At 38.9% G+C, this 11,406-nt stretch overlaps 1 protein-coding gene across 23 annotated transcripts in view; it reads right to left on the bottom strand.

Moving 5' to 3' along the window:
• Positions 1-269: 269 nt before the first annotated feature.
• LIMCH1 (LIM and calponin homology domains 1) overlaps positions 270-11,406 on the bottom strand; it is a 367,162-nt gene continuing 356,025 nt past the window's right edge. For all 23 annotated transcript variants that reach the window (XM_055435132.2, XM_055435131.2, XM_055435134.2 and 20 more), the window contains 2 exons: positions 8,694-8,796; positions 270-3,165 (listed from right to left, as the gene is read on the bottom strand). In XM_055435132.2, the coding sequence (XP_055291107.2) occupies positions 3,140-3,165; positions 8,694-8,796 (129 nt within the window). In that variant the 3' untranslated portion in view covers positions 270-3,139. The remainder of the gene's footprint in view (positions 3,166-8,693; positions 8,797-11,406) is intronic.

Raw genomic sequence — 11,406 nt, 5'->3', positions numbered from 1 at the left:
ACAGAGGAGCCTGGCAGGCTATGGTCCATAGGGTCACAAAGAGTCAGACATGACTGAAGTGACTTAGCACGCACAGTCAGCTGGTAAGTTTGATTTGCCTTAAACAGCTGACCTCAAGACGCATCAATATACACATGAAAATCTGCATCATTGCTATCATCTGACTGTGTAATTCTGGACCAAAAGCTGTAAGAGAGAACTTGATTCTCTCTTCCCCAAGTAAGAAAATTGACTCCCCGCCCCTCAAAAAAAATCAGCGAAATACAAAATTAATTTGAGTATTTTATTTATAAATGTACATTTACTATAAAAGCTGTTGCATCTTAGACAACTTTTTATTTTATTTTTTACTATTTCTCAGAGTCATTTTAGAATAAATATTTTAAATGAAGGTTAGTGTAACTGATACAGAACATTGGCCCACCCAGAATAGTAACATCTTTTGGATGGACTCACATATGAGGTGGATCATTTCAGCTTGTTAAGTCTTACATTGTGTATAGATAACTATAGTATGTATTGCATTAATAACACTACACAGAAAGAATGAACACGTCATGAAAGTTTGCAAGTGAAAAACAAAGTTACCCTTTTTTTTTTTCTTAAGAAAGAAGAGACTAGCTTTTGAAGTATAAGAACAAAAAGATATACTTCCTCAGGAACAATAAATCACTCACTTGCCTCATCTGTTTTTTAAACAAACACATTTACATTGTAGCTCAACGGAGCACAGCACTTTTTTTCCTGGGATCTCAAAGATTATTTGAAAAGAAATAGATCATACTCATTATGCTGCATTGGAAAAAACAAGATCTAGTCTGCCCGAGCTGCCATGTAACAGACTCCAAATGAAATATAAATCAAATATAAATAGAAACAGTTGGCAATTAGAATTTAGAAAATGTTGGAGATTATTCTGTGCTGGTGACTATTGTTCATTATGGAAAAGCACATTTCGCAGTTGGAGAATGGGGCTTTATTTTTCTTGACTTGATTCTAGCTTCAATACATGTACAATGAGTCTCACTAAGAAATATGTATAAATGGGTTTGTGAAACCAGAAGAGAATGTGCAATATTCATATAATCCTTACATAACGGATGGAGTTCCACATGTAAAAAGTATTCTATAAAAATCGGTTATGAATGATTCTATTGTACATGTTTTGTGCATTATTGGTGGTAAAGTACTCTTCTAATATCATGCAAAGTGCAAACATCCATATTATCAAAATACTTAATAAAACATGCAGGTGGTTAATCAAAATATTGGACTTAATCTGTACATTTTCAAAATGTTTTCAATTCTTCTTTTTCTTTTTTTTAAATTTTTTCTCCCTGTAAAGCAGCCAACACCTCCATGAGAAGTCTTGAGAACTTGGAAGTGACTTCATCTCTCTTCAATGTACTGCATCCATAATTCATTACTATGTGCAACAGCTTTGCATTTTCTAAGGCACAATTTTTAATGAAATGATGTGTAAATTTCAATCTAACAACAGCTCGTCCAAATAGCAAAGTGGCCAAACTATCTCCAGTGGCTGAGGAAATTTCTGCACTTACATGGAACCCGCATGCAGAGAACCGTCTAGCATGTAAATAAATAATTGCTAGCCATACTCAATAAGACACAGAAAAAAAATTACTGCTTACATAACAGAAAAACATCTACTTGATCTCCTTTTATGACTACGTTAGCCTATTAGGAGTATATCCAGAGTCTACATTCACAAAATGTCATCTGTCATTTTCACTTACTTGCCATCATTTTAAGGCAGAATAAATAGTCCCCTTTCCCCAGTCTTCAGGAAAACAGCCTGAAGATCTAAAATGGGATGCTTCTTAATAACTTGATTCCTTTCTTGGCCAGATGAAACTCATCACACAGGGCAAAAAAATTAACCAGCCCTCCACAAGAGTTCCTTGCTAAACTTCTCCATGAGCAAGGTCCAGAATTCTTGGTTCTGGAATTCCAGAAGTCAAGAGAGTTGGTGAAGGCTGGTGTGGAGGAGAGCAGGTAGGTATCCAGTGGGGTGGGAAGGGGATGATGTGAGTGGTAGGTTCTTGCTGATCACACACTAGTGGCTTCTCACATTGTATGTCACTGGATTCTATTAGGATGGACTCGGTGCTTTTCTTTAGCCACCTGGGCTTCAGCCCCCAAGGAGAACTTGCAGGCAAGGGTGAGCAGTGGTCACACCTAATGATGGACTGAACTCGATGACAGCTTCCATATGTCCCACACTGAGCCTTTTATTTAATCTAGAGCATGAAGAGAAGCAAGCAACAAAGCTCTCTTGGCTATCACTGACCCACCACTTTTTGGAAGATCAAACTTCCTCACAGATTTTGGTAGTAACTTTGGAAATAATGACTGAATTATGTCCCTCTGGTTTCTTCCTACCCTTGGGCAATGTCCCAGAGTGTAAACCTAGCCAATATTACAAGGGTTCTCTCTATTTGATGGTTCAGCCTATATCAATGGCATAATTTCCAAAGGACACAGAATCTAATACTAACGGTGCAATAATTTATTGATATGACTTCCACCTCAAAAGGTAAGTAACACAAATGTTTCAAGATTACAGTATATATTAACAGCCTAGTGACTTTGCAGTAAAAACAAGTTATAGCTCACAGCTAGATGGTGTGATTTTTAGTTTCTGAAATGCATTAATTGTATGCTCCTGACTCAGAAGACCATGTGTCTCAAAAATTGGCATGTCCTGCATTTTCTGCAGCTCAATTCTGTAAACATAAAATGTTTAATTCCTAGAAATGCTAAAAAAAGAAAAAAACAGGTTTATTGCATCATTTATCTCATTAACTCCCAAAAGAGAGAATAACATATTTTAAACCGTAAGCCTGTTTGACCATGCTAAGACCTTTTCTTTTTGAACTGTTCAGAATCATTACAATTCAATATTCTTTTGTATATACTGTGCAAATGCCAAAAAAAAAAGGAAACCAGGAAAAACATAAACACTGTGCTACAAAAGAACAGATACCATCTTTTAAAATAGCCTTTCAGAAATCAGATGAATGCTGTGGAGCCCCTGAACTTGGGATTTTGTTAAACAACTGCCAGGGGACACCCTCAGTAAGGAAATGGTGAGTGATCTGGAAGCTTGAAAACCACGTCACAAGGTTGTGGGTTGGCCAGCACCTGGCATGAAGAAAACAGAGCAACATTTGATTACAGTAGTCAACCATTCTGGATGTAGATGTTTAAACATTTCTGAAATTAGTAATGACCATTGCCAACATCTCTTCCTTCTAGGGAGGGGAAATCTGTCCCATCATGCCACTTGAAGTGTGGTCCAGGGACTGGCCATATTGGCATCACCTGGAGCATTTAGAAATGCAGACTCGAGCACTATCCCAGAACTGAACAAGGAGCCCAGGTGGTTCATATGCCCTGTCAAGTTTTGTTGAAGTCCTCTGGATTTCACCCTAAACCAAATGACCTCCACCAAGTTTTATTCCTTGTTTTCTGTGGCAAATAAGCAAGAAAATAATTTCTTTTCTCTCAGTTTCCTTAGCTTGTGATTTCTCTAAGAATAAATACATTGCAACAAGAGGAATCTGACATATGATCTAGAAACAAGATTGTTAGATTTAGCAAATAAAATATAGAACACCCAATAAAATCAGAATTTTAGATAACCAATAAATAAATTTTTTAGTATATATCCCATGGGATATTTGGGATACACTTGTGCTAAATCCTGAGCAGGAGATGTTTGGGACATACACATACTAAAAATTCATTGTTTAGCTGAAACTCAAAAACATGTAACTGGGCATCTTGTATTTTATCTGGCAACTCTATCTAGATGGTTTGGGTACCGTATTTCCTGCTGAAACCTTCACAAAGTTTCTCCTTCATTTTAGGCACTAGAGTTATGATGAGGCAATTGCAACATTGGAAAAGACGCCAGGGATTTTGCATTAAATGCATTTCATGAAAGTGAATGATCAAACAGACACAAGCCACGGTCATCCAGCACCCGAGCACAAATGGCACCAGTTAAACCATGTGATGGCTTGATTCGTGACAGGTAATTTGCTTTGCACTTCTCTTCCCATTTACATATGAACTTACAAACTGTTTACATTACTTTTAGGAATTGCATTTTAATATGCTGTTATGCTATTTTTCCCCCTCCAAGAAAAAAATTTCATTTAAATGTGACCAGTTACTTGAAGAAAATAGGATTATATATTCAGGTTTTATTATTCCACACAATGAAGTTATTTCATTTCACTAAGAATGCCTATGACGTAAACAACCTCTCACATCTATCCATCTCCCTTCTTCTTAACTTCAGATCAAAATCAAGTAAAAAAAAAAAAATTATTTTTAGCCATTTCCCCCATTCTGACTCCTTTACCGCATCTGGGGTATATTCAATCAATTCAAGTGGATTTATACTTTTCTAAAAGGAGATCCAACCAGTCCATTCTAAAGGAGATCAGTCCTGGGTGTTCATTGGAAGGACTGATGCTAAAGCTGAAACTCCAATCCTTTGGTCACCTCATGCGACGAGTTGACTCACTGGAAAAGACTGATGCTGAGAGGGATTGGGGGCGGGAGGAGACGGGGACGACAGAGAATGAGATGGCTGGATGGCATCACTGACTCGATGGATGTGAGTTTGAGTGAACTCCGGGAGTTGGTGATGGACAGGGAGGTGTGCTGTGGTTCATGGGGTCGCAAAGAGTCAGACACGACTGAGCGACTGAACTGAACTGAACCAACTATTAGCCTCTCCCCCTATCCCCCTATTCACTCTGAAGGTAGAGTTTTTCCTTATGACACCAAGAAAGAGATGAGCAGTACTCTCAGATGTGGTGGTCATTCTCCCTGCCATTTGTTGACCTGATTAAAGCTTAGTCTAAAATGATATTAACAATTATCTGGAAAAATAAACGTGAGAGTCGGGAAAACTTGGAAAAAATAATTGAGAGAAGGTGACCAGTCTCTCTTTCAATATTGAAGCATAATATAGAAGCTATATTAATTAAAACTGATACTAGAGAATATGTTAATAAAACATGATAAAATATCCAGAAATAGACCCAAAATATACATGGGAACTTGGTTTAGGAGAAAGTTGCCTTTCAGATTTATAAGAAAAAATGGGATTTTTCAGTAAGTTATAGTCATACAATTGGCTAATTGGAAAACAAAATAAATCTAGTATCTATCTTATTTCTTATTTCTATTATCCCCACATACATTCCTAATTATCATATGTTTATACGCCAAAAAGAAAATAAAAAACAATTCTAGGAGAAATCGCAGCTAAATTTATTTATACTCTTGGAGTAGTCAGAGCTTTTCTAAGTAGAACACAAAACCCAGAATCCAAAAAGGAAAAATTAGAGATATGTTTAACTACCTAACCTGAAAATTTATTCTACGAAAAAAGAAAATCACAAAGTGGAAAGACCAATGATAACTGCCCAAAGTAGCAAATATAAAATAAAGGGAAAATTTCCTTAATTTACAAAAAAACTCATAAAAAGCAACTAATAATAGAATAACGGGAAAATGATAAAGAAATATAAAAGGTTTTAATAGAAAAAGAAGTATAAATGGTGAACAAACAAATGAAAAGATGCTTAAACTCACTTATAGTTAGTTTAAGACTACAGATCAAAGCAAAGAGGTTTTATCCCCCTTGCCTAGCAGAGTGGAAATTTTAAAAGTTTGATGATATCCAGAGCTGACAAAGGCGTGGAGAAAGAAAGAGGCTCTCAAATACATTGCAGAGAATGTGCTCTTTCGGGGAATATAATTACGCAAATTGCCTGAAGATTTACAAGACACATGCCTTTTAACTCAGCAGTTCCACTTCCCTTGTGGCTCAGATAGTAAACCATCTGCCTGGGTCTGGAAGATCCCCTGGAGAAGGAAATGGCAACCCACTCCAGTACTCTTGCCTGGAAAATTCCATGGACTGAGGAGCCTGGTAGGCTACATACAGCCCATGGTGTCTCAAAGAGTCTGACACGTCTGAGCGACTTCACTTTCCACTGCTCAGAATCTACCCTGTGGAAACGCTTTCAAAGGTTCATCAAGACATACAGAAAAGGATGTTCACTGGAGCATTTAAAAAATAGTATTAAAAAAACTGGAATTAACTGGAGCAGCCATTCATAGCGTGTTAGTTTTAAATTATGGTAAGTCCATACAGTGGGACTGTATGTAGCCATAAAAGAGTTTTAAAAAGAATGAGGAGAAAGAACACGCTATATGAAAAAATTGCCAAGATATATCATTAAGTTGTCTTCCCTGGGGGCTCAGATGGTAAAGAATCTGCCTGCAATGTGGGAGACCTGGGTTCAGTCCCTGGGTTGGGAAGATCCCCTGAAAAAGGGAATGGCAACCCACTCCAGTATTCTTGCCTGGAGAATCCCATGGACAGAGGAGCCTGGTGGGCAACAGTCCATGGAGTCACAAAGTCAGACACCAGTGAGCGACTAACACTTTCACTTTCATCATTAAGTTAAAAACAGCAGCAACAAAAACTAAGTACCACTGTGGTTATGCCATTACCTTTGTGAAATAAAAACCAACAAAGGTAGATGTGTCACACACACATGCATCTGTTTGTGCGCACACATGTATATATACAAACATACAACCTGCCTCTGTCCTCAAGAAATTATTAGAAAGTGATTACGTGGTTAACTTTAAAGACTTTTTTCATTTTAAATTTTTTTTATCTTTCTAAACAATCCATTTTTTAAAAAACTTTTATCATTTATACCTTCTATTTATTCTTCTTTTGAATATAGATACTGGTTCTCTAGGCAAAGAGATAATGAACCTTTTTGCTTTTGTCTTAGTACATTTGTATTCTAAAAAAATATCTAGTGCATCAAAAATATTAAATAAAGAAAAAATAGTATCTTTAATCTACTTCCAATTACCTATTTTTCATCTTAAAGGACAGTTGCAGGAACCCCATGGTTCTTGTCTTTAGATTTAGAATCAAAAGCACTTAACATCCTTTATATTTGTATACACAAGAGAAAAATTGCTGCCTTAGATCCTAAAAGCTAATTTCTAAAAGAAATGTCAATGAAACACCCAGCTTCTCAATTAAAATAAAAATCTGGATGAAAACAGGTCACTGTTATCCAGAGGTGGGTTTGGGTTTGTTCTCTGTTGGTATCCTTCAATCGCTTTAAATTATGAAAGAAATGCAGATTTACAGCACTTTCAAATCTGGTTGAACCATCCTTCAACCTAACAGCGCCCTCTTCTGGTTCCATGGCTCACACTCAACAGGTCATTGAGGTTGCAGAAAAACTCCAATTTGTGTAAATAATAGAAAAAAGATTACTTTGAATCCTGGGACAAAAGGGTTTAGTTTTCCTTTTTAATGTATAAAAACAAAACAAACAAATACAAATATAGTTTAAATAAAATAGAATTATATATTATACACATATATATGCATTTGTATGTGTGTGCTCAGTCATTTCCGACTCTTTGCGGCCCCATGGACTGTAGCCTGCCAGGCTCCTTTGTCCATGGGATTCTCCGGGTAAGAATACTGGAGTGGGTTGCCATTTCCTTCTCCAGGGGATCTTCCTGACCCAGGGATTGAACCCCGGCTTCCTGCACTGCAGGCGGTTTCCTGCATTGCAGGCAGAGTCTTTACCAACTGAGTCACCAGAGAGGCCCTATCCAGCATAAGGACTATATTTATGATGGAGACTGAGGAAGATTCAGAGGCTAGCCACCGGCTAGTTTCATATTTTCTAAACAGCAGCTGGGCAACAGCACCCCCTTGTGGCCCCCCAGATTTATTAATACATGACCTGTCTACATCAGGAGAGCTAGGCCTAAGATGGGAGAGCAGGCTGCTCAAGGAAGCTTCAAGGCAGCACACATTGGTTAAGCGCTGATTAGTATGTACTCTGGCATTTTGGAGGAGAGTGGGGATTCACAGAGAAGTAGAACACACCATTCTGTCTCTCAGAGAATTTTCAATTTAGTTGGGAACAAGCCCACATTATGGCATAATGCCTGAATGTAGGCATGTCGGAGGAGCAGGTGCCTGATTTGATGAACAGTGCAGAGCGACTCTTCACATGTGAGATACCCTCCACATGCTGCTGGAATTCTAGAGATACTCAACAAATAAGGGGTTTTACAGACCTTATAGCATTCCTGTATCTCACTGAAATCTCCATGGTGAGCTCAGGCAATGTCTCAAACTTGGTCTACATTTTCACCTGCTAGTGTATTAATGCCCTTCTGGTTAAAAAGAATTTGGTCACAATGCAGCAGTCATTCAAGTAAGGAACAAACAGTAAATAAGGGGTCATTTCATTATTGTTTCTTTTACCTGTGCTGTGCTTAGTCACTCAGTCATGTCCAACTCTTTGTGACCTTGTGGACTGTAGCCCACCAGGCACCTCTGTCCATGGGGATTCTCCAGGCAAGAATACTGGAGTGGATTGCCATGCCCTCCTCCAGGGGATCTTCCCAATCCAGGGATTGAACCCAGGTCTCCCTCATTGCAGGCAGATTCTTTACCATTGCTAATAAATCTTTCTTTTAGTGTAGAAGCGTCAACTGATAGGGAGAAATAGTTGAATTCCTAAACTGGTCCAGGAAAGGCATGTGCTTGCACCTGTACATCTCAAGGCATTTCCCCCAAAAGGACTTACTTCTGGATCGCATGTAGCAGTCATTACAGTTTAGAAGACCATTTCGAATCCTAACATCCGTCCCACTCACTGCGTCTCCAAGCTGTCCTTTACAAATTCCACACTACAGGGAAGAAAGAACAGAAGTTATAAGGCACATAAGGAACTGCTTCCTTACAATGCTTAGACGCTGTTCACAAGAGTAGCACAGTAATCACTTCTCTAACCTCCACATTTGTTAACTATCTACTATGTATGAGATGCTGCTCTGTGAGTTGATTTCCAGAAACAACATACTTTTAGCATTTTATTCCAAGTCCTAACATTTTACGGAAAAGGACACTGATTCAGAGAGCTTAGGACAAGAGGTGACTTGTCTAAGGTTGTGAAGTTGGTGAGTGGTTATCAGGTTGAATCCCAAAGCCTATGCACGCTGATTCTCAAGATGGAAGACTGTTTCAAACAGATTAAATCTTAGTGGTTTTAAATAAACACATGGCCAACAAATTATATATTGAAACTTGTCTCTGAATAAGGCTTTTCAGTGTTGTTGGTAAGTTCTATTAATACCTGACAATTACTGCGGAATAGCACCCCCATCTTATGTTTCCATGTTAGACGCAATGATACCAAGTTAGCCTGAGTGCAGGAGACTGTGGGGTACACCGTACTGGTTGAACCAGAGAAGGTGGCAGTGGGGCGTGGTTCATGCCAGCCACTTGCAGGCAGATTATGACCGAGCCCAGGAACAAAGGGTGAACCCCAGACTGATGCTGTAAGGACACCTGGGGCACAGGGAAGGTTCCATTCAAATTATATTACAAGCTACACCTATACTTTGGCCACCTCATGCGACGAGTTGACTCACTGGAAAAGAGTCTGATGCTGGGAGGGATTGGGGGTGGGAGGAGATGGGGACAACAGAGAATGAGATGGCTGGATGGCATCACCGACTCGATGGACATGAGTTTGAGTGAACTCTGGGAGTTGGTGATGGACAGGGAGGCCTGGTGTGCTGTGATTCATGGGGTCACAGAGTCGGACACGACTGAGTGACTGAACTGAACTGAACACCTACAAGAAGGGTAAGGGATAAATCCATATGGTGATGTACCTTAAAGCATCAAGTCAGCTCTTGGAAGTGAATGGTTACAGAAAATAAAGGCCTTTCAGCTAAGAAGACAAGTCCTCTGTCCACTGAGAATTTGCAAAAACTCTTTGTCAAACCTTGATTATTTTGAGTTTGGTAAAGTTGCTGAGGATAAACTGTGGTGTTAGAACATATTATCTTGATATTACCATGAAATTCTTAAAAGTATATACTGTGAGCCTCACAATACTCCTAGATAATTTAGGATATACATTATTTATGTTAAATTTACAACAATAATATTGATAAATTGAGTCTAAGTATCCATATTGTGTTTTGTTCATGATAAGTTTTGCTTTCCAGTGATTACTGACATAATTAAGCTAATAATTTCAGAACGACTTCATTCACTTTCTCTGAGCATACAGGTAAACTGAGAGTTATTTTAAACCAGTGCAAGTTTACTTTATAGCTGAGGGGGGTACCAACAAGAAACAGGACAAAAACCAAGGACACAAGAAAGCATGGTAGCATGATGAAGGGAAAGAAATTATTCTTTTCCAGAGCTAGAGGGTGTAGCTTCGAAAATCATGTATTATTTGAAACATGTCCTTGGGTGATGAAAGGAGAGGCCGATATAGTCTGACATGTAAATTTTTAAAAATAAATCAGGCAAGCATAAGTAGTTAGCTCACCTGCTAATTGGCAGGAGATCTGAAGAATTTAAGCCTTCTCATTTTCAGTTATTCATTAATTCACTCCTCTAGAAATATTTACTGATACCCTCTCCACTAGGTATACAGAGGAAATAGTGATGAGCTAGACAGACACAGTTCCTGCCCTTATGGAGCTAGTAGTTTATGAGAAGAGGTGATAATTAAACATTTCGATAGTGAGCAATAAGGAGCATGAAAGTTTCTATAAGGACCTGTATCAAAGGCAACTTGACTTAGTGTGCTGAGCAGTGCAGCTCTTCAGTTCAGTTCAGTCGCTCAGTCGTGTCCGACTCTCCGCGACCCCATGAATCACAGCACACCAGGCCTCCCTGTCCGTCACCAACTCCCGGAGTACACTCAAACTCATGTCCACAGAGTCGGTGATGCCATCCAGCCATCTCATTCTCTGTCGTCCCCTTCTCCTCCCACCCCCAACCCTTCCCAGCATCAGAGTCTTTTCCAGTGAGTCAACTCGTCGCATGAGGTGGCCAAAGTATTGCAGTTTCAGCTTTAGCATCAGTCCTTCCAATGAACACCCAGGATTGATCTCCCTTAGAATGGACTGGTTGGATCTCCTTGCGGTACAAGGGACTCTCAAGAGTCTTCTCCAACACCACAGTTCAAAACCATCAATTCTTCGGCGATCAGCTTTCTTCACAGTCCAACTCTCACATCCAAACATGACCACGGGAAAAACCATAGCCTTGACTAGACGGACCTTTGTTGGCAAAGTAATGTCTCTGCTTTTTAATATATTATCAAGGTTGATCATAACTTTCCTTCCAAGGAGTAAGCGTCTTTTAATTTCATGGCTGCAATCAGCATCTGCAGTGATTTTGGAACCCAAAAAAATAAAGTCTGACACCAGTTTCCACTATTTTTCCATCTATTTCCCATGAAGTGATGGGACCAGATGCCATGATCTTTG

Source organism: Moschus berezovskii, chromosome 5, assembly GCF_049115385.1.
Source record: "Moschus berezovskii isolate FMDL1 chromosome 5, NW_MosBer_1.0, whole genome shotgun sequence".
Lineage (NCBI taxonomy): Eukaryota > Metazoa > Chordata > Mammalia > Artiodactyla > Moschidae > Moschus > Moschus berezovskii.
This window is presented reverse-complemented; position numbering and strand designations above follow the sequence as displayed.